Here is a 27836-nt window from a genome sequence, read left to right on the forward strand (position 1 = left end):
CAGCTTGGAGGCTTTTGGTTTCTTTTACCCTGATAAGAATCAGGGTTCTGCGCATGCCGGACAAGCCTTCTCCCACTGAACTACATCCCTAGCCATGGCTCCAGAGTTCTAGAACCTTCTCTCCATATTCTTTTCTTGTTTTGTCAGTACCGGGTCTTACACGCAGGACCTGGCTCTCTCATGCGTTTTTTTGCTCTTGTGCATAGCTGGCACTACCACCTGGGACACGCCGCCACTTCTGGCTTTCTGCTGGTTAACTGGAGACTAGAGTTGTATGGAGTTTCCTGCCTGGGCTGGCTTCAAACTGCGATCCTCAGATCTCAGCCTCCTGAGTGGCTAGGATTACAGTCAGGGGCCACCAGTGCCTGACTCCACATTTACCTTAATATAAGAAATGCGGGGGGGGGAATAATGAGGAAGGAGGTAACAAGTTGGACAAGAAACGTACACACTGCCTTACGTGTGAAACTGTGACCCCTCTGTACATCACTTTAACAATAAAGGAATGAAAAAGAAATCACTTCACAGCGAAGAAATACGAAGCCAGCTGGGGTTCAGATGTGTGGTTTCGGGGAGCACATGTTTCTTCAGGAGGCTGTCTCAGAACTGACTTACATAAGGAGGCAGGTGTTGATTGTGGGCCGGGGAACTTGACCTTGGAGAGGGTCAGAGGCATCGCGTCCTGATTGGGCAGCTTCCCGGGTAAGCCACGCCTTCCGTGTGATGCGGTGACTTGGTTGGTTGTCCCAGCAGCCGGCCCCTGGCCTGGCGCCTCCAGCTCTCCCACAATCCTGTGTGCTCCGCGTCCCTTCCAAACCTTCCCTGGCACAAACAAGACAGCTGGCGTGGGTCCTACCTAAGCACCCTTAGCTGACACAAGGCACAGGCAGCCGCGGGCAGGGAAATAAGACATCAGGAAACGGTGGGAAGGTCCAGGATAAATAAGGGAAGTTAGCGTATGTTTTTGAATCGCGGCCACCACTTGTTGAGGCTGTATTATGTACAGTCTCTAACCCTTGCAACAACTCTAGCAGGAATGATTCCCAGATTAAAGATGGGAAAAATGGCACGAAATGAATAAACGCCTACGCCGGGCTCCAGTGGCTCACGTCTGTAGCCCTAGCCGTTCTGCTGACTAAGATCTGAGTATTACGGTTCCAGTATCTGAGTATTATGGTTCAGTATTACGCCAGCCCAGGCAGGAAAACCCACGAGACGTTTAGCTCCAATTGGCTACCGAAAAGCCAGAGGTAGAGCTGTGGGTCAAGTGGCAAATGCCAGTCTTGAGCGAATAAGTTAAGGGATGGTATGAAGCCCCTGAACCCTGCACACACCCCAAAAATGACCATGGCAGTCATGGGGCGGGACCAGGCCTCCGTTAGGAAATGAGACACCGGGGGACAATTCCCAGAGCGGGTGACCAGCGCGACCACTCGGTGTGTCACGCGGAGATGGGTTACAGGCCGCTCACCTCCGCATCCACACACGGTGCTGCGTGCATGGAGGGCTGCTTTGTGAGGTTTCTTGTTCTGCTTTATAAAAAGCAGGAGGATTGCTTTGGTCCTCGGGCATCGAGATCGGGGTGACTTCTATTTTCTCCCCCTTGCGTTTCTTTCTGCACGCACCGTGTTTCTAAAAGGAGCGGCGTGCGCACGCCGCTTCCAGCCACCGCGAGCAGAGACTCCTGACTCGGGGAAGCACGAGGAGGAGGCTGGGCTGAGCCCCGCGGGAAGGGCGGGGAGCCAGCCGCCCCCCACCGGGCGGGGCCGCAGCGTCCCCGGGGACCTCTGTGGCCCCTCTCGTGGGCACGGCGTGGCCAGCACAGCTTGGGAATCCGCGTGGGCACCAGGGCTCCCGGCCATCGCCGCCTCCTTGGGTGCCCTAGGTGTTTGGCGTTGTTTCGGCAGCATTGGGGTTTGAACTGGAAACCTTCCGCTTGCTAGTACCATCGAGGCTGCCTCTGTGGTGTCCTTAGAGAGCCCCGTCTGGGGCTGCGTGCCCACTCTGCTCGGTCAGTCTTGGGCAGGAGGGGTCACTCGGTCTCTGCTTCCCAGCTGGGGCTTCCTGGATTTGCAGGAGCGCAGACCCTGACGTCCTGGTCTTGGGAAGGAGGTGTGACAGCCTGGGTTTCTGCAGTAGTGCATATTAGTACTATCATTTTGTTATTTTTGTATCAGTACTAAGGCTTGACCTCAGGGTCTGGGTGCTGTCCCGTAGCTTTTCGCTCATGGCTGATGCTCTACCACGTAAGACACACACACACACACACACACACACACACACACACACGGAGTCATAGAGGTTATTGCTACTTGCTACGTAAAGAATCTATGAATCAAGCCGATTTGGTGGCTACTCCCTAACCCCACGGAGGTCGTGGAAGCCCAGGTATGTTCTTGGTTTGCCTTGCTTAGCGGTGGGTGTGCAAATGCACAGATACTGCCCCTGTCAGTGCTCCCTGGGGGCCGGCTTAAGCTGGCGGCCACCGGGCCATGCCGCAAGCCTTCTGTACTGGTGCAGCGCATTGCACCCTAACGCCTGGGCCAGTAGAGATTAACTGCTGAAGCAGGAGAAAGGAAAACAAACCCAAAACCCACTGAGTCCATGAGAGAAGCGTGTCAGAATCCCCCATCCCTACCCCAGACGCCCCGGCGTGTGCCGGGCGAGAGGGAGATTCACTTCCTCCCCTGAGGTGACCCCGACACCCCCCGTTTATGAACTGAGCTCAAGGGGGTCTCGTAATTAGAGGTCAAGGGAGCGGGATATGAACTGGGCCCCCTATTCTGCATTCTCTGTGGGGATTAAACACCTGTGCCTCAGTATCCCTGGGTGTGTCATGAGCTCACCTTGCCAGCGCCGCGCCCCCCCCCCCCCAGCCTGCACCCAGAACCCAAGAGCATCACACGGGTGAAGCCAAGCTCCAGTCCCATCCTGTCCCTGTGCATGCTGGGCCTCTGAACAGAGCCGGGCCTCTGCCGCCAAGGACAGCGTGTCCTTGTCCCAAGCCTGGGGGCTACAGAGCGGCCAGCCTGGCTGGCCTCCTGCTGGAAGGGGCCGATGCGTGTGGAACGCGCCTCCAGCCCTGTGCTGGGCAGTGGAGGAGGGTTCCACGTAGCCCCCAGAAAAACGTGTCCGCCTCCTGCCGGTGCAGCACGTGGGAAGATGCTTTAGCTGGAAATAGCTGCTCTGTCGCTATAAATTAAGGATCTAGAGACGAGACTGCTGTGCAGTGAGGATGAGTCCTAAATCTTAGAGGTTTTTTTCTTGGTTTGTTGTTATTTTTTCGTGCCAGTCCTGGGGTTTGAACTCAGGGAACGGGCGCTGTCCCTGAGCTCAAGGCTAGTGCTCTACCGGGTGAGCCACAGCGCCACTTCCAGCTTCTTTTGGCAGTTTACTGGAGAGAAGTCTCATGTGCTTTCTTGACCGGGCTGGTTGCAAACTGGGATGGTCAGATCTCAGCCTCCTGAGTCGCTAGGATGACCGACATGGCTCCCCAGAGCCCAGCACAGGAAGATTGGACCCGTGGAGAGAAGGCAGAGGCGGAGACTGGGGTGGCGTGGCCACAGGCCAAGGACTGTCTGAGGCCATGGTGGGTGGGCTGCCGGGCCTGCCCCCCAGACTCGCAGGAAGAAGCCAGCCACGATGTCTCCTTGGGAGAATCGATCCCATGTTTCGAGCCACTGGGTTCATGGCGGGGCGCGAGAGACCAGCGCGCCAGCCCGCGCTCCCTTCCTGGCCCCGGGAAGCTAGAAGGGGGTCCTCGGGTCCTGGAGGCGCAGAGGGAGGTCACGTTTTACGTCAGCATGGTTACACATTGCTGGGGTAGCTGGCCCCGAAGGCTCGAGGACGACGGGTTATACATTTACCACGGAGCAGTTTCAAGGCGTGTGAGCTTTCTGACCTTGGAGAGGTTGGAGACTGGCATGCCCAGCAAGCAAGCTGCCTGCGTCTCCGTGGGCTTCTGGTCCCACCTTGAAGACGGCTTACGAAGAAAAACCCTGCAAGTTTTTCAGCCTGTCTGTATCAAAGCCCATAGCAATGAGGATTCATCTTTTTTTAAAAACTCAGAGCCTGGGCTTGCTAGGCAGATACCCTACCACAGAGCCAAGACGCCCCCCACCTTTTTATTTTTTTTTTGCATTGCTTTGTGTCCCTGTTTGTGGCGCCTGGACTTTGATCCTCCTATTTTCTTCCTTCCAGCAGTAGCTGGGATGAGAGTCGAGTGCCACTCTGCCCAGCTCTTTTCATGGAGGGTCTCATAGACCTTCCTGCAGGCGCTGATCTGAACTGTGATCCTCCGGATCTCAGCTGCCCAGGTTACTAGGATGATAGGCAGGTGCCACCAGTGCTTGGCTAGTTTGGGTGGGGTTTTTTGTGTGGGTGTAGCGCCAGTACTTGGACTTGAACTCAAGGCCCTGGGAGCTAGCCTTTCGCTTTTTCACTCAAGGCTAGCATCTATCGCTTGAGACACACCTTCATGTCTGGCTTTTTTTTTTGGGGGGGGTGGGGTGTTTAGTGGGAGATAGGAGTCTCAAGGCTAGCTTTCAGATCTCAGCCTCCTGAGGAGCTAGCATAACAGGTATGAGTTACCAGTGCCCGGCTTTGGGTCTGGTCTTTGAATCATATTTTCTTTCCTTTTGGTCTGTTGAACAATGTTCACATTATTTTTCTGTGTGTATGTGGACATATAAGACAGGAAGAGAGTTTTATCTAAATATAAAGATGGCGCGAGTAGCCAGCTGGAAGTGGGTAGGATGATAATAATAACCTGTGTGCACAGAACATTGAGAGGCAGAGCCCGGCTGTGGGAAGTATTTACAATGTGTTTTCACAAACATTTTCTTATCCAGCTTAACCACCCCATGAGATGTGTTTTCTGACATCAAATCCCATCAACATTCAATTAAATTATCCTGTTTCTGTCTGGAAGAGAGAAACCATGAAAGCTACTTTGGGCGATGGAGAAGGCTCAATTTGGGTGCACAGGTCCTGCCTGGGTTGGAAGGGAAGGGAAGAGAAACTTCCAGCAAGGCATGAAGTGAGCAGGTGTGTCTGAACTCGCTTGGGGCATCTGTAAGCCAACCAACTCAGGAGGCTGAGGTCTGAGGATCACGGTTCAAAGCCAGCCCAGGAAAGTCTGTGACAATCTTATCTTCAATTAACTACCAAAAATCCAGAAGTGGCGCTGTGGCTCAAGTGGTAGAACGCTAGCCTTGAGCAGAAAAGCTCAGGGACAGCAGCCCTTCCCCGAGTCTAAGTCCAAGTATGGCGCGCGTGTGCGCGCGTACACACACACACACACACACACACACACACAGAGCCAGCATTTGCTTGGGGCAGAGCTGGATGATGTCTGGCTGCAGGATGGGCCCCAAATCAAAAACTCAACGGAAGCTGTAGTATATTTGGGGGCCCAGGTGGTCGTCCCTTTTATCCATCTCAAGTGGGGGGCCGTGGCATGATGCCCCTTGTGCGTGTCCTGGGCTGTCTCTGCCCACGGGAGGGACCAAAGGTGGCCTTCCTAGGACGCGCCTTGCTGTAGCTACCTGCAAGTAGGAGACCGTGGAATTCCTCACCCAGTTCCCTGCTGAAGCTGCTTTATCTACTCCGTGCAGACCAGAGCACCTCCCCTTCCCTCCCCAAGGCTAATTTGAAGTAGCAAGCTCGCCCCCCCCCCCCCCCCCCCCGCCCCGCTCCCCGCCCCGCCCCATGAGCCTCCACAGCCTGGCCTCCCTGCTGGACTTGCAAAGTGAAGGCTCCGCCCCTCATGATGGAAGCCGGTGAACACGGGACTCCGTTCTGCAGGCAACACACACCAAGAAGTGTGACTGGGCTGGACATGCGCATTTCCCCGAGCTGGAAGCGAAGAGGCCGGGTCGGCTTTGTGGTCTGAAGTCTCCCCCGCCCCCCCCCCAGCCGAGGCCCAATCACTTCCCCGGCGCCCCGTCCCGGCCCAGGGGAGGGGGGGCTGCGGGCGGAGTGTGGGGGACAGTGCGGTGACCGGGGGGTGCTCCGTCCAGGCCACAGGGTGGGGAGATGTTCAGTGCACGCAGACAGAAGCCTGATTCAGTTCCATCCCACTGATAGTTAACAGGTTCTAGAAAATGCCAGGCGCTCTGTAAAGTAGACGAAAACCAGTGCCCCTGGCTCGGCACCGGAGAGACGTGTGTGTGTGTGTGTGTGTGTGTGTGTGTGTGTGTGTGTGTGTGTCCCCTGGGGTTTGAACTCAGGGCCTGAGCTCTGCCCCTTAGCTTTCTCACTTAAGGTTGGCGCTCTACCACCTGAGCCATAGCTCCACTTCCAGCTTTGTTCTGGTTCATCTTGAGTGTTCTTCCCTGGCTGGCTTTGAACTACGCTCCTCAGATCTCAGCCTCCTGAGTAGCTAGGATGACAGGCGTGAGCCACTGGCTCCCAGCTAATACTCTGCTTTTATGTATCAGAAAAGTACTTGAGGGGTGGGAATGTGGCATAGCAATAGAATGCCTGCCTAGCATGCATGAAGCTCTGGGTTCGAATTCCTCAGAACCATATACACAGAACAAGCCAGAAGCGATGCTGTGGCTCAAGAGATAGAGTGCTAGCCTTGAGCAAAAGAAGCTCAGGACAGTGCTCAGGCCCTGAGTTCAAGCCCCAGGATTGGCAAAAAAAAAAAAAAAAGCGCCTGAATCCACAAAGTGTTGAATTAACAAAGGAAAGAATAAATGATGAGGTGAATGAAGATGGAAAGAAAGGACAGGACAGTCCTAGACAAGATTAGTAGAGGACCTTGAGTGATAACTTGGAAGCTCACATTTCACACTGTAGTCAACACTGCTTTTTTTTTATCTAGAGAGCGAGCTGGTTTGTGTTTTTGTAGGAGAATTCTGCCCATCATCTTGGGAGTACCCCCAAACAAAATGAGAGAACAATGGGGTTACAGTGAGCTTTGACTCCAGACCGAAAGGAACTATGTCAGGAATATATGAGGCTGTGTAATACCTAATGCAGATCTGGCTTCTTGGCCCCAGGTTTTCACAGCCTGTGAATGATGCAATGTATTAGCTCAAGGCCACTGGCCTACTGCCAGAGCTCAATTAGGAAATTGTGCCTGTAGGGTAACCTACATTTTCAGTACTTTTCCAGGCTGTAAACTTGGCCAGACAGACTATGTCGGAAAACTATCCTGCTTTGCAAAGATGTCTTTAACTCCTTTGCCACCATGGAGGAATGGGGTCTGTTCCAGAAGGGGAAGAAAAACCTGAATCTCGGGGTGTGTAGGACACCAGAATGAGAACTTCATGCTCCGAGCCTCCCAGCACAACCCAGATAACTAATGGGCCTTGACTCTGAGCACCCATGGCGGATCGTGAAGTCTTATCTCTTGCTTCTCTAGCTGCGTGTGGGGGTGGTGGGTGAGGATGGTAAAAAGGTTGGACGTGCATGCCTGGCTGGCACTCTACCACGTGAGCCACACCTCTGGTCCTGCTTTACACTGATTATAATTGGAGATGGAGTCTCAAGGACTTTTCTCCCCTGGCTGGCCTTGAACCACAATCCCCCAGATCTCAGCCTCCAGAATAACTAGGATTACAGGCGTGAGCTACTGGTGCCTCACAAGAAGCTACTGTTTTTGCTGGCTGTCTCTCCCCTCCTTTAGTCTTCCCTGCAGTAACTCTACCCACAGTCCTCTTGTGCCATCAATTTCCTATGCTTTAATTGAGAGGACTGCTAACATTGTGCTAAGAGCAATGGAGAAGACACGGCCTAGAAACTAGTAATAGTGTCACCACATATACACAGATGTGCACACACACACACACACCACACGCATACTTCCCTTACATTCCATGGGTTAGAACCAGAGTCACAGGGACTCACCTAATTACAAGGAAAAAGAGACCCATAGCCTGACTTTTAAACGGCCATGCCCTGCTAAAAAGTTCTATTAATTAGAAAGATGCAGGGGCTGGGGATATAGCCTAGTGGCAAGAGTGCCTGCCTCGGATACACGAGGCCCTAGGTTCGATTCCCCAGCACCACATGTACAGAAAACGGCCAGAAGCGGCGCTGTGGCTCAAGTGGCAGAGTGCTAGCCTTGAGCGGGAAGAAGCCAGGGACAGTGCTCAGGCCCTGAGTTCAAGGCCCAGGACTGGCCAAAAAAAAAAAAAAAAAAAAGGTGCAGAGGACCGCTGCTTCTGGCAGCTAATAATATTACTCATCAAGGATTTAATCACACTTGCGGGTTGTTGTTTTGTGTGTGTGTGTGTGCGCGCCAATGTGGGGCTTGAACTCAGATCTGGGTACTGTCTGTGAGCTTTTTTGATCAATTCTAACATTCTACCCACTTGAGCCACAGTTCTATTTCCAGTTTTTTGCTCCTTAATTGGAGATAAGAGGCTCACAGACAGACTTTCCTGGCCTGGCTGGCTTCCAACTGTGATCCGTGGACCTCAGCCTCTTGAGTAACTAGGATTCCAGGTGTGTGCCACCAGTACTGCACGGCCTCCAAGGAAGAGTGTCCTTCAAGGCGGGAGGTTTGAGCTTCACTCTGCTACCTCGCTGGAGGTCCAAGAGACCTGGTGATACCGGCAGAGCAGCAACCCAGAGGGAGCCCTCGTCCCTGGCAACAGGGAAGGAGACGTTTCATAAGGAACCATCAGCCCTGCCATCGAACACCTCCTGTGTCAACACAATTTTCTGTTTGATCCAGGAAATTCTCCTTCGGGAAGATTAAACTGTAAACCAGCATCTAGGCTTGACTGTTTGCTTCAGGAAACTCCTCAAGACTTCACTCTAACAAAAGATTTCTCATCTTGGCAAATAACCCCTGCTGCAGCAAGATGACAAGTAGCTCCCCTGGGCAAACAGCCCACTTATCAAACAACCGTTTACTTATTAAGACTGGAGACTTTGTTACATCCACCACGCTTAAACCACTACACCACAAACCACTAGATTCCATCAGATGCCAGCAGTGAAAAGTGCCTTAAGCACTGGAGCTAAGACTCTCAAACCCTAAAACCCACACTTGGATCCAGTCCCTTTAACATCTCCCGGAAAAAAAAAAGTGTCTTCGGTGTCACTGGGCGTGAGCAATTGAAGGTGAACACGGTGTCTTGCCAGCCCTGGACCTCATTCACACACTGGTATCATGATACTTGTTCTTGGGCTTTTGATCACCGGCAGCCTGCACCCTCCCCTCTTCCCTGTGGTTATCTTTGCGCCTCACGTGTGCTGACATGTGACCAGACTTCTGTGCACTCCTGTGAAATGGGTGGAGACTCCCTGGAGTTTCTCAGTTCAGCCCAGGACATGTTAATCCACAGAATTTCTTGGATCTTGGATACCTATCCAATAATGCTGATTTGAGAACAAATGGGCTAGGGGTATACGTAGCTAAGTGGCAGATAGTCTCCTTAGCACGCACAAAACCCTGTGTTGGACTCCCACAAAAACCAACAACTATAAAACATATCATGAGTTATATAGACCCACAAGCCAAGACCCATAAACTCAGAAACATCCATATGAATCCTTCACACCTGACCAAGTGTTATTTCCTTCCAGTTATTCATCCTAACCTACCCCCTGTAATCCTAGCAACTCAGAAGGCCGAGAGCTGAGGATCGAGGTTCAAAGCCAGACCAGACTGAAAAGTCTTCAAGATTTCAATTAATCAGCAAGAGGCTGGACTGGAGGCAGGGCTCAAGTGTGAGATCAAGGGGAGAGGTCCTGATACAAGCATAAAAGAAAAATATTAGACATAATTCCATCATCCCACCTAACAATTATTAGTAATTCCTTATATTATATGTTTGAATTGTGTTTAAGTCTCCCTCTTTAAGTTATTTTTGCTATCTTATTAAATCAAGGTGGAAATAAAATTTATGTATTGTAATTGGCTTCAGATTTGTCTTTTTTTCTTTAAGATGCTCAATTGAAGGATAGTATACACAGAAAAAAAAAAAAGACTACAAGTTCTTCCTTTTTTTGTTTTCACAGATCCTGGGGCTTGAACTCAGGGCCTGAGCACTGTCCTCGGCTTCTTTTTGCTCAAGGCTAGCACTCTACCTCTTGAGCCACAGCGCCAGTTCTGGCTTTTCTGGTAGTCTATTGGAGATAAGAGTCTCACAGACTTTTCTGCCCTGGCTGGCTTTGAACTGCGATCCTCAGATCTCAACCTCTGGAGAAGCTAGGATTACAGGCCTGAGCCCCCTGCACCAGCTACAAATTCTCTTAGTCGGATCTATAAACATTTTGCCAGCTCATTTTTCCCCTCTCAAATTTATTGGATAAAATAAATTCTGCAGGTTGTTGTTTCATTTAGCTTGCTGGTCTGTTTACTGGTGAAGCGGTTTGTGGTCGGAAGATTGTCTGACCAGGACTTTTTTTTTCTTTTTTCTTTTTGCAAGCCCATTTCCACAAGTGCTACTCTTTACTCTGACCGATGGCTTCTGATGGTGTCTTTTCGTGTTTTGAAGGTGGATGTCAGGTGGCTACTCCGGACTCGGTCTAGCAAACAATGGGGGTGGATCACGCCGGAAAATGAAGGTGTGATCAAGTTGTGAATGACTTACTTTGTGCGACTGGTAAACACGCCCCGAAGGAAATCCCAAAACAGCTCCAAAACTCGTCCCGGGCAGGGTGGGGCTCCGAGGGGGAGCCGGCCGGCCGTGACGGGGAGGTCAGGAAGCCAGCCCGGCCCGGGGCTTGCCTGGGGGTGGGGGTGGGGGGACGGGCACCCCGCTTTTGCTGTAAACTAGGATCTGGATGAAACCCGAGACCCACCCCCACGGCCCAGGGAGTGAGGGTTCGCGTGGATCTTAGTCCCTCCCACTCCCCCCACGTGCTCACGAGGATGCCGCGGGGCCCCCCCTCCTCCCCGCCCCTCCCCCGGGGGGGGGAGAGGTGATGTGGTCGGGTCACGGCGGGGGTGCCTGCTGCTTCTGAGTGGGCCACGAGAAATGCGGAAGCCCAGGGGGGAAGCTAAGAGGCCGGCCGCGGAGCGGGCGCGGCTCCGGCCCGGCAGCAGCAGGGTCGAGGCGGGAAGGACGCTCGTTCTCCCGGGCCCGGGCGCTGGCAGCGCCCCCACCTCGGCCCCTCAGCGTCCGACACCTCCTTCGCCAGCGAGTCCAGGAGCGCCCCCCCACCCGCCACGCCCCCTTCGCCGCGCCACGCCCCCGTGACGCAAAATGGGGAGGAGCCTCCGGCCCCCGAGCGAGACCCGGGTGCGTCCAGTGCGTCGTGTTCCCTAGCTCCTCCCACTCCCGCCACTTTCGACCTGGCGCCTGCGCAGTCCCGACCGGGCCCCGTGGTCCCCGCTCCCCCCGCCCTAGCAACCGTCGCCAGCCCCGCCCCCGCCCCTCGGCCACGTCTGCGCACGCGCGCCCCTTCCGGCGCTCGGCCCCGCCCTCCCCGTCACCCGTAACAACCACTGGAGCCCTCGCCGCGCCCTCCCGCCCCAGCCCAGTCCCCGGAACCGGCGGCCGCCCGCTCGGCGGAGCTGTGGAACGGCGACGTCCCCGCGGTGGCGCCGGCATGAGCGTCCGCCGCCGCCCCGCGTCCCCGACCCGGCCTTTCTGACTAGAGGTAAGAGCGCGTCGCCGCGGCGGGCTGGCCGCGCGGCCCCGACCCCGCCTCGTCAGCCGGCGGCCCGGGGCGCGCTCGGGGGGGGGGAGCCCCTCGGCCCGGACCCCGCGCGGGCCCCGCGCCCCCGCTCCGGGGGGCCGCGCCGGGGTGCGCAGCCGCGCCGGCCCCGCCTCGCCGGCCGGACCCCGCGCGCGGGGCGCTCGGTCGGGCCAGGCCCCTCGGCTACTCGGAGCCCCCCGGCCCGGCCCGGCCCGGCCTGGGCGCCCCTGGGCGCTGGGCGTCCGCCCGCCCGGCCGGCCGGCGCGGCCGAAGCCGGCGGTGAGCTCGGCCGCCGGTGCGGTCCCCTCCGCGGACCCCGGGGTCCACGCCGCCGTGCCCGAGCCTCGGCGCGCCGGTCGGGGGGCGCCCTCTCTCCCCACCCTCACCCCCTCCCTTCACCTGGGAGATGCCGGAACGTCAATCTTCTCCCGATTAAATTTTAAAGAGATGATTCCGATTCGATCCCCACCGCGCGCCGGCATGGAAAGATCTGCAAAAGTAAATGGAACGCGGCCCCGGCGCCCCCGGAGCCCCCGGCGCCCCCGGAGCCCGCTCGTGGAACCCGCGTCGGCGGACGCCTGGGCTTGAGCTCGGACCACTCCGGGCTTGGGCCCCGGCTTTCCGAATCCGAGGGTGTGGAGCCCCCTGCCCCCCCCCCCCCGCCCTGCCCGAACCTCAGACATGGAATTAGGGAGGCGCGGGCTTGCTGGAGACCACCCCCGAATAAAGGAGTTACCTTAGCAGCCCGCCCTGCACACCCCAGTCTCCCAGAGAGGGGCGCCCCCCCCCCCCGCGCACGCCGGCCCGAGTGCGGGGCGCGTGGACAGAAAAGCCCCGCGATCACGGCACAAAGGCGGCCGTGGAGGCAGCCCCGTGGTCCGAAGTGAAGGCGATCCCGCTGCTGGTTTTTGTCCCCGCAGCCCGTTCCACTTCTGAATATATCCTCTCAGACAAGATCAGGTTCTTAAGCCCAGGCAGGGGCACGTAGGCTTTACCCACCACACTTGTTCCCTCCTCGCTTTCAAAGCGATGTGGACCCGAGCAAGCCACCCAGGACCCCCAACACAAATGTGCTTTCTTTCAGCAAAGCCCGCACCGGCTGGCACTGGGAGCCGGAGGAGGGACACCCACCCCCCTCCCCCTCCCCGCCGTGGGGCTCGGGTTTGAGTGTGCCTCTCCACTGGAAGCAGTCACAGCTGAGATTTCAGCGAGCCCCGGTTAGCTGGGTGCTTGGCCCTCGCTGCCGTTTGCAGAGGGGTCTCCCAAATCGTCCTGTACACAGAAAACAGGAAACGACAAAAGTTCCTTTTTCGAGCTGGCTTTTGAGGAGTCTCCAGTCATTCGAGATACAGTAGTATTTTTCCCATTTTTATTGTTGTGACCTCCCCAGACTCAGGTTGAAACATGGTAACTTTTTTTTTTATTTGGTTCCTACTAGAAGTTTGAGAAAATGATTAAATCTTTGGGTCCTAGCATTTCATTGCTAGTTAGCCAGGTAGCTGGAGGAGGGAGTTGGTTCCCCCCCCCCACCTTTGTGGTCTCATACCTCCCTGCCCTTTGGGTATTATATGTATGGAATTATGATCTGTTGTCCCTCTTTACCCTTAGAATGGGGCACGACATGTTAATACAGACTTCGTGTTTTTCCTTGACATGTGTGCACGTGTTGCAGGTGTGAGAGGAGACACAACCATGGTGCAGAAGTACCAGTCACCAGTGCGGGTGTATAAACACCCCTTCGAATTAATTATGGCTGTAAGTATTTTACATTTCAGCTTACTCATTGCCTTGTTTTTTTAATGATTGGAATTTGATGATCTATAAACTTAATGTTCACTTTCTTGCTTATCCTGCCTTTATGATTATGAACTATATCTAGTGTCTGTAGGATGTTTCTAAAATAGAAGCCTCTGTGCACTTAAAAAGAAATGTACTTTAGAATAGAATGAGTCTGCAGCTATTCTTCCTTTGAAAACACAGGAGTGAAGTCTGACTAAATACTTCCTGTGGATTTTGCTGTGTTTTTGTTTGTTAGTTGGAGTACTGAGGGGAGGCTGAGCACAGTTCTTTCCTTTGCTGCTCCTTGGGGAGAGTCGGGGCTGGGGGCATGGGGGCCACTTTGGGTGGTCAGAGGATGGAGGGCTATATTGTTAAGTGACTCTTGAGTGAGTGCTGTTAGAATTCTGCATGCAGGGGATACTGGTCTGTTTTTATTATCTACCCAAGGATTTGGCTGACAACCATCCTTGTAGATATGAGAGATAAAAAACTTACCAGTCTCTTTTAGATTAGTGCAGGGTACTCCTTCCCTTCTTTTCTATTTGCTTTAAGGTATGATGGGAAATGTATCTATCGGAAGCAGATCTGTTGGTGGTGCCAAGCTTAGGGAACAGGACATACACAGCCCAGGATGAGTGGCTCTGCCCCATGGGTCCCTGTTCCCCACCTCTCAAAAGGAACCACTGGCTTGGCGGTTTCTTTTGCCCTCCCTCCCTGCCTACCTTTTTTGTTTATACTGGGAATTGAACACCAGGTCTTGCCCATGTTAGGCAAGCATGGTACCTCTGAGCTAATATTAAAAGCCATTTTTTTTGTTTGTTAAAATTATGTTGAGACAAGGTTGCACTGTGTTGCCCAGTCTGGCCTTGAACTCTGGCTGGAATTACAGGAGTATGCCACCATACCTGATTGCCATAGGTGTTCATTTTCTTTTTCTGTTCTTTGTAGCAACAGGATCGATGTGCTTTTTTTTGTTTGGGTGTTTCTGCTTAGTATTATGTTTGCGAAATTAGATCCACTTGGTCTTGAGCAAAATAAAAACTCAAATCCTCTACAGGGGAAATTTTGTTATTTTTTTCCCCGTAAAAATATTGAGATGTTCATTTACAGTGAAATGGTCCCATAGTTGTATGGTTTGGTTAGTTAAGTCACCCATACCTGTGGCCATACAGAACATTTTCACCCCCGGAATGCCCCATGCCTCCTCCCTGTCCGCTTGTCCCGTGGCTTGCTTGCTTTAGCCGGGCTGTCCAGTCCTCAGTGTGAAGGACCTGGGAGAAGGGCACTTTCTCACTCCATGCCGCTGCTGCCTGTGCCGCAGCAGGAGTGAAAGGGAGTCTTGTTAGTGTCGGCACCCATGGCGTGGTGGGAATCACCAGGTTTACCAGCTTTGGGAGTTGTGGCTGGGACCAGCTGGAGCCCGGCACTGAGGGAGGCTCCAGCAGCTCCGGGACACTCAGCAACAGTTGTCCCTGGAACTTCACCCCAGGGGACCCTGCCTCCTCCATCTGCCAGAGCCGCCAAGGGCTTTCTCTCTCCTCCCCTGTGGCTCCAGCTCACATGCTTTCTCTGCTGGCCACAACCCCTCTGGCCCTAGTTCACATTTGTGGTATGTCTTGTTGTGTTCTTTCAGTGATCAGTTCTTGTCACATTTCCTGCTTTGTATTCTTGAGCGAAACTTGGACTGGATTTCTTCCCTGGGACTTCTGCATAGGGCTGTGTTGGAATGTCTGCTGGTGTGTGTGTGTGTGTGTGTGTGTGTGTGTGTGTTTGATACTTTACCTCTCAGGGCTAGTGGAGGTCAGGGCCAAATTTTTTGGAGGAGAGAGAAAGACAGTATCAGGAGAAGCAGAGAAGAGAGGAGGGGCAGGCAACCAGGATGGGGGTGGGTTATGTTTTCTGAAACCTTAATTATGGTTTTAAAAGCTTGGTGCTAGCCTGATAATTGGGAGCACAGGTTGGTTTCTTCTCCAGACACCTAAATTTCATAAAGAAGTTCTAATGGTCAGACTTCCTCATTTCCCTTATTTTACCGTTTTTAAAATTGTGAAGTTTAGTTTGCAAATTTTATGCATGAATTTGCAGAATTGGAAATTCACATTCAGAGGCTTTCCCTCCTCCATCTTATAAAATTAAACCATTTGTAAACTGCTGTCTTAAATTGCTTCTTAAATTGCTAGAAAATATCTTTACTTTTTTGGAGGGGGGTCAGTTGTGGGGCTTAAACTCTGGGCCTGGGTGCTGTCCCTGAACTCTTCAGCTCAAGTTTAGTGCTCTACCACTTGAGCCACAGCGCCACTTCCAGTTTTCTGGCGAGTAATTTGAGAGTCTCAGACTTTCCTGCCTGGGCCGGCTCTCCGTGATCCTCAGACCTCAGATCTCAGCCTCCTGAGTAGCTAGGGTTACAGGCGTGAGCCACCCGCGCCTAGCGGATCTTTGCTTCTTTTAATCTAAATTTGAAATACATTACCTCCTTCCTTCTTCCAAAATTAGAATGTTTGTTATGCTGTTAAGATTTTGTATAGACACTTGCCCCTTCTTTCTGGCTGACAATGTGGTATACATACCATCCTCAGAACTGACTTTGTCTTATTTCGTTACACAAAGGAGAAACCATCCTGTGATAGCGTTCCATTTGTTCACTATTCAGCATGAGAAAGGCACGCAGTTGAGGTGGAAGCAGAGCTGTTGCTTCAGCTGGAATGGCCCTGCCAACCTTTAAAAGTGAATGCATGCTGGGCGTAATCCTAGTGCTCACGGGGCCCAAGGAGGGTTGGGCTGGTGGTCGGTGAGCTGTGGTTGACCGGTGTGTTTTAATCTTACAAGCACAAGAACTCAAAAAGGGACTTGTCCAATGCTGTTGTTGGTTTGTTTTAGCCAAGTGTTTAATTGTAGTCTAGGGTAGCCAGAAAAGGATGGAGGTGAAAAGTGCCTAATGTAAATAGGCAAACGGAGGTTCAAATATGTTAATTGCATTAGATGAGTTAATGAAAATTTACCATTTGTTTGAGGATTGATAACATTAAAAAAAAGTATGTTAAAGATGTCATTAGCTCATTTTGAAGCCAAATCTTAGACACTGAAGTGGAGGTTTTCAGCAGACCCTTATGGCCCTTGGAAGCCTAGGGCTCTGGTCAACTGCCCGCTTTGGGGAGGGAGGAACTTGGGGTTCAGACCACACGGTTAGTGGCTGAGAGCAGATTCTTGTTGATTCTGAATTCTTTTTGTTGGTCATGGGGCTTGAACTCTGGGCCAGGGCACTGTCCCTGAGTTCTTCAGCTCAAGGCTGGTGTTCTACCGTTTTGAGCCACAGCGCCACTTCTGATTTTCTGGTGGTTCATTGGAGATAAGAGTCTAATGGACTTTCCTGCCTGGGCTGGCTTTGAACTGCAATCCTCAGGTCTCAGCTTCCTGAGTAGCTAGGATTACAGGTATGAGCCATTGGTGCCCAGCAACTGATTCTGAATTCTTGCAGATTCTTGTGTCTTGACACACAAATAGGAAGGCTCTTCAGATCTGGTGTTGGCCAGACATGAACCCTGTGGGGAGACTTTGGCAAGTGGGGAGGAGAAAGGGGTCAGTGAGGGACCTTCAGCTGGCTGTACTTGAAGGGTTGACACTTGACTGGGTGCCAGCTATGGGCACCACAGCTTAGGGTCTCAGATCAGGCTTGAGGCAGGGAGTGTTTTATCTGGAAGTTTTTAGGATAAAACACAAGTTTTAAGGCTGAGCTGGGTATGGTAAAACACACCTATAATTCCAGCATTTGAAAGGCAGAGGCCAGAGGATCGAGTTCAAGTTTAGCCTAGGCTACACAGGGAGACCTTGTCTCAAACGAACCTAAAATATCTGGGTGTGAGCAGCTCACACCTGGAATGGTAGCTACTCAGGAGGCTGAGTAGGAAAGTCTGTGAAACTCTTTTATTTCCAGTAAACTACCCCTGCCCCCTAAAAAGCCAGAAATGGAACTTTGGCTCATGTGGTATAATGCTAGCCTTGAGCCAAAGAAGCTCAAATATAGCATCTAGACCCTGAGTTCACACCCCAAGACCGGCACAAAAACAAAATAGAAACAACAAAAAACCCCAAATAGTATAAATGTTAGCTATTTTCAGATGAAGCCCTCCCCTGTGTTAATGAGAGAAGGGGAGTTTAGAGCTCTCTGAGGTCATGGCTTGGGCTCCTGACGTTTTCTCAGCCACGGACAGCTGTCACTCTAGCCGTGGTTGGCACTTGCTGAGTCTTCTTTCTGTCTGGGCCCACGTGAGGTTGCCGCACCTCCTGCCCTCTCGGGAGAGCTGTGTTCCCCACAGTGCCTTCTCATCTCCCTCCTGGCCACACACACCACCCTTCAAGTCCCCCAGGCTGTTCCCCTCTCCCAGCTGCCACCCATGCAGCTGGAGGCTTCTGCTCCAAAGAGGCTACTGTGCCTTTTCCTCCCCTCATCCTGCAGCCTATTCCCCCACTCTAGCATCTGGTCAGTCCTGTAAGGCCCGTTCTACCTGTGTCCTACCTCCTGCCACTTTGCTTCATCTATCAGATGAACTTCCCATCACGAGCGCTACCGTCTGTTCTGTTCTGCCCTGTTGTGCCCCAGCTTTTCCTACGTCCTTGCCTCACATGCCTGTCTCTTCCCATCGGTCTCCTCCATGCTTCATCTTTGCATCCTGCCCCCTTCCTATGTATGGGTCCCAAGGCAGGCTTCATGTCTCCCTTCGCTGGGGGACACACACCGGTCTCCGTGTGTCCTGGGCATGTGTTCTGCCCCGAGCTATACCTTAGGTCTTCCAGTAACAGGTTCTTAATATTACTGGGGACCTTAGTATGTCACTGTGCTTGCTTTCTCTTCTTGCGTCCCTCAGGGTAGAGGCTTGTCTGTCACTCTCTTGGTCCTTACAGGGAGCACACAGGTGTGTAGATGTGTGGATTTCTGTTTGCTCCTAGGAACCTTGTGTGTGAGTGGGACTTGCAGACCTCACATCAGAGTTTCAGGCAAGGGGTGCGTGTTTTCTCCGGAGGAGAAGCAATATGCTGCAATCCTTCAGTCACTTCCGGTTCACCAGTTCCCCCAGTGAGCAAGCCCACTTGGGCTAATTTTTTTGTTCTCAGAAGTCACACAAAACTCTGTCAGTAAACACTGTCATCACAACTGAAGCCATATGATTTCCACTTAAAACTTCATGCTTACTGGGATTGGTGCTACGCCTGTAATCCTAGCTGCTCAGGAGGCTGAGATCTGAGGATCTTGGTTCAAAGCCGGCCCAGGAAGGAAACTCCATGAGATACATCTCCAATAAACAAATTTAAAAAGTCCAAAGTGGCGCCGCGGCTCAAGTGGTAAAGCACTGGCCTTGAGCAAAAGAAGCTCAGAGACAGCACCCCGGCCCAGAGTTCAAGCCCCAGGACCAGCAAAACAAAACAAAACACAAAACCCCAAAGTTGTTACTTTTCTAGGTTGAAAACTGAAGAACTGATTTACCAGTGGACAGTTGTTGGTTAATGGCCCACTAAATGAAATTTATGGCCATCTCTTTTAAGGAGTCATTAGTGAGGGAGCCTCCTGTAAAACTTCCATAGATGCATACATTTGAGCTAGTTCACCCTCTGTGTTGTATTCCCTTAGTCCCCTCTCCCCCACCTTTGAGAAACAGCATTTGGTGGGTCTCAGATGTAAGTGTGTAATAGACTTTGATCCTCGGCACCCCAGTGCCCTCTTCTTTGCCTCCCCCCTCATGCTGGCTCCCCCAACAGTCCCCTTTTACAGTCAAGGCCCATTATTACTTTGACCACTTCAGACCTAGATTCCACCCATGAGTGATAACACACGCTGTCTGGCTTTTGGGGGTTGGCTGGTTTCACTCAGTGTGATGGGCTCTGTTTCTTTCCTTTGTCCCTGGCTTTTCTGGCCCGGTGCTCTTTCCTTTCTGGTGTGTCTTTCTTCCAAGACTAGCACTGACAGGAAGAGAAAGGGACTAGGTGCAAATCCTGCCTGCCACCAACTAGCTGAGTGTCTGGAAGGTGATGAGCAGAGTGTTCTGCAGGTGGTGAGCAGGTGAGGCCTAACCTAATGATGGCCACGCCTCCCTGATGACCCCGCAGCTATGGTGAAATGACGCAAAGTGCCCGAGTGCGTGCCGAGGCCTGAGAGCTAGAGTCCTGAGGGGGTGGGTGGCCTTGTCATCTCCAGCCCCCATCCCCACGGCTGTGTCCAGACAGGTGGCCAGTGGGTGGGGCAGAGGAACACAGCTCGAGGGGGGCCTCTTAGTCTCCTGACACTCCCCCACCTTGTCCCTTCTCAGCCCTCCTTGCTAACTCACATCCTAAGCATATCCGGTTTCAAGTATGTGCTCAGTTCTCAGCAATGTTTTCATTCCACCGTTCGTCTCAGGACTTCTCCCCCCCCCCCCCCCCCCCCGACTTCATCCCCGGGCTTTTGACTCTGCCTTCCAAGTTCTGGCAGTGAGGTGAAATATGCCTTTTTCATCCACTGAGGTTCTGTTTCCTCTGGAGCCTCGTGTGCTGTAGTCCTTAATTTTTTGAGATACGGTCCTTGCTGTGCAGTTCCACGCTACCCTCTCCCCGTGCATCCTCCCTATTCTCCTTTGGATTAGCTGAGATTGTAGAAGTACACCACCATGCCCGTTATTCACATACGTTGGTCCTCTTCGTTGGCCCAGAGGCTGGCTAAAAACCCAGCTGCGCAGCCGCGTCATCGCTACGTGAACCCAGAGGGTCCTGGTGGGTCATTTTGGTGAGGCCTGTGTTCCGCTCCTCTGTGGAGGTTTTGGGTGCCCGAGTGCGTGCCCCTTGCGTCTCATAGAAGCCAGGGAGTAACTAATCCGATTGACTTGCTGTGCTCTCGGCACACACGGCTCAGGGAGAGCAAGCCTGTCCCCTCGCTCCACGGCAGCCTTGGGGCAGGCAGTATGCCACAGGGAATTCTCTCAGAACTTGATTTAGCTCTCACCTCTCTCATTTACCCGTTTCTGTCAAAAAAAAAAAAAAATTCCACAGAAACCCAAACCTGGTGTCATGGAAAATTCCAGGCTTACCCGAGTGGAGAGTTGTACAGTAATGCCAAGTACCCACCAGTCACTTTTGATACTATCATCTTGCAATAATTTTCCATTTTCTCCCCCCTCCATTTAAAGCAGATTGCAGCTATCTTTTAATTCATTGATTAATTCACGCATCTCTAACCCTTAAAGACTTTTTCTTTTTTAAACCTCACCACATTAAAATCTTAATGATTCCTTGGCATTATCTAATACCACATGAAATGTTCAAGTTTTCTCAATTATTTCAAAAGAAAATGTCATGTTAGAAGTGGTGTGGGTTCTGCTTCAAGTGAAACGGTATCTGGTTACTTTGTTTCCTAAATCCCTGCCTGGGTTCTGCCCTTCTCCCTTTCCTTCCATTGATCTACTGGAGAAACCAGGTCACTGGTCCTCGGGCACCTCTCCCTTCTGCTGGTTTAATTGTCCCCTACAGCGAGAGGCTGGGAAGAAGGCTGCCTCCTGGGTAACTTCACCCATCTTCCCAGTTCTCCTGAAACTTGCTATGGAGATGATACTAATGCTTAAAACTAGCTGCCCCCCCCCCCCCCGTTTTGTTTCCATAATGGTTTGAGGTAATTTGGGGCTGCAAATAAGGTGCAAAGTGTCTGTCTCAAATTGAACTGGGCCATCCTATTTATAGTTTCTTTTTAACCCACTGACTTGAGCCAGCCCTTCGTGCTGAGTGGAATGAGTTATGGACAGGTTTCTGTGTGGTGTGTGCAGAAATCTTGGCAGAAGTGTGGCCGGAGGCCCAGTGGCTGGTATAGTGGACTGAGATGTCTGGCGGTGCTGTTCCATTGACCTTTGCCTGTCTCCATCTTCAGAGCCTGGATGGGCTGCTGGGTGGGAGGAGGGGGAGCTCTCCTGAGACTCTGTCTACTGAAGAGAGATTGATCGGGTGGGCAGCCCTTACTACTGACCTCTCTTTCTTGACATTTAACCCACAGAATGAAACAGCTTTTGTGTATTTTCCAGGGGGCATGGTTTTAATGTCCTAATTCATTGCTTTGTAATTCTTCTGAAAGGGACAATCTGATGTGAGGACTATTAGTGTATTTTTGTTTCTTAGTTTCTAAGAAAAAAATGTATAGACTAGGCTATCCTGGAACTTGTGATGCTTCTGCCTTAGCCTTCTGATGGCTGGGTTTACAGGGGTGCACCACTATGACCAGCTAAGCAAAATCTTAAAGTCAGGGATGGGGGCGTGCTTCCGAAAGCTGCTGGAGAGGCTGAAACAGGAGGAGCATTTGAGACTGGACCACCCTGGGCAATGTAGTAAGAGTTCATCTCAAACACAAGAACAAAAACAGAAGGACGTAAGGAAAAAGAAAGGAAATGAGTAAATAAATAAATCTGCTGCCTGGGCATTTCATGGATCTCTACTGCCCTGTTTTGCAAAATTCAGATTATTGCTAAGGTCCAGTTTGTAAATGTCTGACGTATTTAGTAAGTCGGTCGCATGCCTGACTCTCTTCCTCTCTGGTGTTCAGCTCTTTCTGGCTTTTCTTTCTCTGTCCCCCTTTGTGTCTTTCTGAGTTCGGATGGACTATCTGCTGTTTAGGCACCTCAAGTTGTAGGTTTTGTATTTTCTGGCCATAATAGGTGTTTACTTAAGTAGTTGCTGCTGTTGTAGGAATAGCCTCCCAGCCCTTTCTTCCCCAGTGACCCTGCCTGGGCAGAGCCCTGTAAACCTGGAGCCTCAGCTGTCATTTTAGGAATGGAATCTCAAAGCTCAGTCTTCAGCCTGCATACCTCTCTGGAGCTTCCAGACCCATAGCCGACTGGGTTCAAATTTCCTTCTGAAGACTCCTGAATAGACTGTTTCCTAAGTAATTCTTTTCACTTTATGAATAAGTTATCCTGTGACTAGGTAGTCCTAATGGTAAACTATATCCCTTTCTATTTCTAGTTTAATATATATGTATATATGTATGTATATATGTATTAAAAACCAAGGCCAGAACTGCAACTACAAGTACATATATTAAGAAGTGAGATGACTTCAGGATTGTTAGTGTTACAGGATATGTGCCTTTAATCTTCAGAAGGCTCTTCCCCAAGCACCTGTTCTCTTGTCCTAGTTTTATCAGCCATTGGGAATTGTGATTCTTCACCGAATGTCATCCCTCCAGGAGGGCCCAGCCTAGAGGGCCTGAGGTCTCATGGCTCTGAGGTGCTTCTGAGATTCTGATGCCTTCTCAGATTGGAGAACCAACTGGCTTAGACTCTTTAACATGAATTCAGCAAATGAATTGGGCTCTGTGTGTGTTAGGCGCTGCACCACCAGATCTGCTGGTTTAGCTCAGATAGGCAGGTGCTCCACTGTTTGAGTTGCACCTTCAGCTGTTTTTGCCATAGCATTTCATTCTCTCCCCCAGGCTGCTTAAGAACTGGGAACCTCCTGTTTTGCAGTTCTTACAGTAGCTGCCATAGCAGGCTGATACCAGCACATCCAGCTTTTTCTTTTGAGATGGAGTCTTGGAAACTTTTTTGTCTAGAACCAGAATCCTCTCAGTGTCTGCCTTCCACATAGTCAGGATTACAGGTGTGTGTCACCGGCACTCGGCCCTGCTGAGCGGCCCTCCTCTCAGGTGAAGGGGGAACTCCTGAGGTTTGGGAATGGCAGTGGTGGAGAGAGAATTCTACAGATGGTCCTATCTGCCTGTTCAGTGTTCAAGATGTGACTCCTGATTTCCTTAGGTTTGTTCTTCCGAGAATGTTTTAAAATCATAAACTCTTCGAGGTCTGTGGTGCACAACTTGTAGAGGAGTCATTTGATAACTTTTGCCATCTGATAGCTTTTCCTGATGGATTAGAACAACTCCTCCTGTCAGCCTGCTGGCTCCATGGAGCTTTGTTCTGCTCTAGGAGGCCAGATAACATTCCCATAGCTCATTGCATTCTTTCATGTGGGCACACACATGGCATCTTTGAAAGCTGACAGCTGCAATTCCCTGGAACACCAAATGCTCTTCTGAAGTCCACGAGCTATCTTTACACCACAGAAAGCGAAACAACTCTGCCAAGTCCGCTTGATTTGAAGAAATAGGAAAAACTGCTATTTTATTGTCAGAGATATAGTTATGTCGTTTGTTCCTTATTAAACCGTGCATTTTATGGATTACGAATAGCTTTTGGATTCCCTCGGGTCCCTTTAGTATCATGCAGTTACGTGAAGTACACAGTGAAGCGCCTGGAAACTGAGAAGGGTTCTTTAGAGCACTGTCGATATTCTTTTCAGTCTTGGGCTTAAGTAATTGTGGCATGTGGACTTTAGACATTCAAGATTTATTGAAAGAAAAGTATCTTCAGTGGTATAAAGATCTCTATTTTTTTCTGGCTCGTGTCTTTCATTTTCTAACAGGCTGGTTAATGTCATTTTATTTATTTATTTTTATGTTTACCAATCCTGGGGCTTGAACTCAGGCCCTGGGCTTTGTCCCTGAGCTTCTTTGGCTCAAGACTAGTGCCCTACCACTTGTTCCACAGCTCTACTTCTTGCTTTTTCTGAATAGTTTATTGGAGATGAGTCTCCAGTAAGATAACGCCTTTCCTACCTTGGCGGGCTTTGAACTGTTATCCTCAAGTCTCAGCCTCCTTAGGGGTGGAATTAACATGTGCACGATGTTTTTGAGTCAAGGATAACCGAGCCACTTGACAGAGCTGAGCCGGAGCCGTGCCAATGAGGATTTAAATAGAGCAAGGCCGCGGAGGCAGTGGCCTGCCCTGCTGCCGCAGAGGGACCTCCACGTTCCAGCCTCTTAGCAGTTGCCTGTCCCCCTGGATGTGCTTGTTACTTTGGGTTTTATCATTTCGTAACTCAGTCTCCTTCCTGGCCCAGGCCCCACTGGGGTGCTCTAGGCTAGCCTTAAGCAGCTCTGCTCAAGGGATTCGGAGTGTCGGAGCTGCAGGCCCAGGCCACCGTGCTGGGCCTCCCTTAGTTTGTACAACTGTCTTAACATAATAAAAATAGCCAGTCAGCACTTCCTGCTCAGGGAACTAACTGGGCACACTTACACTCAAGGAAATGTCTTTTTCAAAGGGCCTGGAACACTACACTGGTTTGTAAATTACTTCTCAAGGTCCCAGTGTTTTGCTTTACTTAGGTGAGCCCACAGCAGCTAGGTCCTAAGTTGGGTTTTGTGTGAATCCCAGCAGGGGTCGGGAGCGGGAGGGAGCACGCCTCCCACTGTCGGTGCTGAGGGTTTTGTCTCTGTGTTTGCAGAGGTGCAAGGCAGCCCTCTGTAGCCAGTGTAGAGCTGTAGTCTTCCTGTAGCTCTCCTCCTGGTGACTTCCTGCAAAGTGACACAGAGTGTATTGTTACTGGTCAGTACTAAGAAAGTCTGTTTGTGGACACTCATGATCGTGAACATTTTGGAATGCTTTATAAATGATGTTAGAAGGCCCTCAACTACAACTACAATGTTCTAACTATAGAGCAAAAAAAAAAGCCTGAGCCCGGGCTGGCTTTAGGTCCTCCTGCCTCAGCTTTCCCGCCAGCTGGGATTACAGTCATGAGAAGCCTGTCCGGCTCACAGCTTAAACACTTGGAAGGGATCTAGTTTGAGAATCTTAGTGTACCAAATAGGGCAAAGAAGGATGTGTCCTGGGGCGGCAAATGACTCGAGAGAGGTCAACAGACTGCCTCTGGGAGTCTGCTGTTTCCTGGAAGGCTGACGAAGCGCACTTGTGGTGTGAGCTCTCTAGTGCTGCTGCTGGCCAAATCATTTCCGTGGGCTCTGATCTGAGGGGACGATTGCCCGGCCTAGACTCCCACGTGACAGACCGGATCCTGCTCCTGGGACAGGACAAAAGCAAGCCCAGTGACAGCAACAACAAAGACCACCTAAGAGCTGTTAGAACCGGAGCAGCATTTGGCAGATGCCATGTGCCAGTATTTCATTTACTGCTCAGACTAATTTGGGGATAGACAGTCTTTATCCCACTTCACAAAGGAGAAAAATGAGGTGGAAGCTGCTTGCCAAGGGACAGCCCTTGCCCTGTGCGGTGGCTGCCCCTGCCTCGCTGCCCGCTCATCTCCTCGCAGTACCATGCTCAGACAGCGAGTCTTTGTTGACTTCTCCTTTCTTGTTCCCTTAACCTCTTTCCTCAGATCTGTCTGGTCTGCTCTGGCTCCCTGCTGGCAGTAACACTCTGCAGCCTCTTCTTGAAGCCCCCTCTTGCTCTTCCTGTTCTCTCGAGGTGTTGCTGTTGCTTTGGGTGCTGTAGCTGGGGTATGGGTCAAAGTCCAGAAACCGGAGTGCTCCGGCTCTTCTTTGCTCTACCATCTGCTCCCCAGGGATTGTCTGGCTCAACAGTACAGTGCTCAGAGAGCAGCATGATGATGATTGGGTGGGGACGGGTGGGCCTGGGGGCAGGCACAGGAATTTAAAACAGTCAGCAGGAAGCCGAGGTGCTGGTGTGGTCTTTGGTTCAGAATTGCGCAAGACTGCCCCAGAAGTCCATCTGCTGTCCTAAGAATGGTAGGTGGCTCCCCCCCCCCCCCCCGGGGTGGTCAGGGAGCCCAGTCCTGACTCCGGTTTAGTAGAGAGTGAGAGCGGTTAATGCCCTCAGCACGAAGCTGGGTGGAGGACCTCCAAGAACATCTTCTTCTCCCCACCCCGGCCCGGCTCCAGTGATTGTATGAACACCCTCTTCCCAACTGGAGTCACACTTGCCTTCAGGGCCCTAGTTTCTGCTTCTTTTAACCAAATCTCACATGCTTAGCTAATGTGTGAATTAAATAGCTACAAGTATTTCCTATGTTCACATGATGGATGGAATATTTTGTTCTCCGAAATAAGATCATTTTCTGTGTTTATCTTCCGTTTGCCTTTTCCTCACAGAAGGAAGACCTGAATAATGACATTACACCTAGTTCCCCTTAAAAAAAATAGTTGGCTAATTATAAACTTACATCTTGTATTTTTCAGGTCGTGAGGAGATAATAATCGTTTCAGGCTGGTTAACACATAGGTTTAATCTGGTGCCTGTTTTATAGATACTATTTTTTTTTTAGTGCCTCTAAACAGAGTCCCTGTGCCAGTGCCTGTGGCTAGACACAACTAGAGAGGCTCGTCAGGAATATTCTAGATGACTTACACTCTTTTTATGGTCTTCAGGGAGGTAAACAGACTTAAAGTGCAGGGTCCCGGCATCTCCTCTGGGATGTCAGTCTTGTGACATTTGAATAAGGGATGGCCTCATTTTTCTCATTTAAATGAACAAAGCACACTCAGTTATGGTCCAAATTAGATTGGAAAGCTCAGAAATCCTGTCAATCTGTTAGTGTCCACAAGTGTCCTGGTCTAGCCTAGAAAGTTTTGAAGAGGAATACATTACAAATACGTCAAGATAAAATGTTGTGGGTGATGGTGGTGGTGGTGGTGGTGGTGTGTGTATGTATGTGTATTGGGGTTTGAACGTAGAGCCTCCCACTCCTGCCTGACTTTTTCCGCTGAAGGCTGGCACTTTACCACTTGAGCCACACTTCTGCTCCGGGTTTGTTTGTTTGTTTTCCTGGTTAATTGTAGATAATCTCACAGGCTCAGGCTGGCTTCCTACTGTGACCCTTAGATCTCAGTCTACTTGAGAGGCTGGGATTATAAGCATGAGCCATCAATGTTTGTCACATGCAAATGTCTAAAAGACTTTGTTAGGCCAAGATTTTTGCAGTGGCGTTAATTGATTCCTTAAGAAGAAAGGGAGCTCTGTCTGTAACCTTAGTACATTATATCTAAAGTAGGATCTGCAGTTGAGCCAAATGCAAGCATACTAATCACTTAGCCCCTTCAGATGATGCTTTTCCTGTTGAGTACAGTTCTGGTGCTTGCCACCGTAGCTCAGCTGCTGAGCAGCTTGGTCCTCCTTGTTGGATTCTGTGAGGTACTGATGGGGACTTAGTTCCTCCCTGGCCTCTTCTTCCCTCTGCAGAGCCTTCCTCCTCAAGAGGAGCCTGCTTCAGCCAGCTGGCCAGGCATGACTCCATAGCCCAACGCAGGCCATGGTCACATCCCGTCATCTCTCTAGTCTGGTGCACCCTTCTGAGTTTCAGGGCTCACGTTCCTAGGCTACGTTCCTGCGTCTGCTTCCTCTGCCACAGGTCTCGGCCTGTCCATGTTTTGATGGTAAACCCTAGAACTCCAAGGGATTTTCTTACTATGCTGAGTGTGTGTTCCTAGAGAGGCTAAGGCATCGTGCAGTCACAGCTCCTTGCCACTGCAAACAGGCTCTGCTCATGAGTCAGTGTGAGGGTCATCTCTCTCCCATGGCCGACCTTGGGTTCACTGAACATAGCTCATTTTAAAGGCAGGACCTTCCAAATGAGGTTTTCTGCATTTTGTAGCTTTCAGTTCAGTAATTGTCAAGTTGAATTGCTTTCACCAAAATATG

At 51.2% G+C, this 27836-nt stretch overlaps 1 protein-coding gene across 3 annotated transcripts in view; it reads left to right on the forward strand.

Moving 5' to 3' along the window:
- The first annotated feature begins 11399 nt into the window (after positions 1-11399).
- Positions 11400-27836, forward strand: part of Sec14l1 (SEC14 like lipid binding 1) — a 37565-nt gene continuing 21128 nt past the window's right edge. The window contains exons 1-2 of one of the 3 annotated variants that reach the window (XM_048367333.1): positions 11400-11568; positions 13280-13362. In XM_048367333.1, the coding sequence (XP_048223290.1) occupies positions 13300-13362 (63 nt within the window). In that variant the 5' untranslated portion in view covers positions 11400-11568; positions 13280-13299. Of the gene's footprint in view, positions 11569-12289; positions 12383-12807; positions 13363-27836 lie in introns of those variants that run through there. The other 2 variants (XM_048367334.1, XM_048367332.1) reach the window with 2 other exon arrangements.

Source organism: Perognathus longimembris, chromosome 17 (genome assembly GCF_023159225.1).
Source record: "Perognathus longimembris pacificus isolate PPM17 chromosome 17, ASM2315922v1, whole genome shotgun sequence".
Taxonomy (NCBI): domain Eukaryota; kingdom Metazoa; phylum Chordata; class Mammalia; order Rodentia; family Heteromyidae; genus Perognathus; species Perognathus longimembris.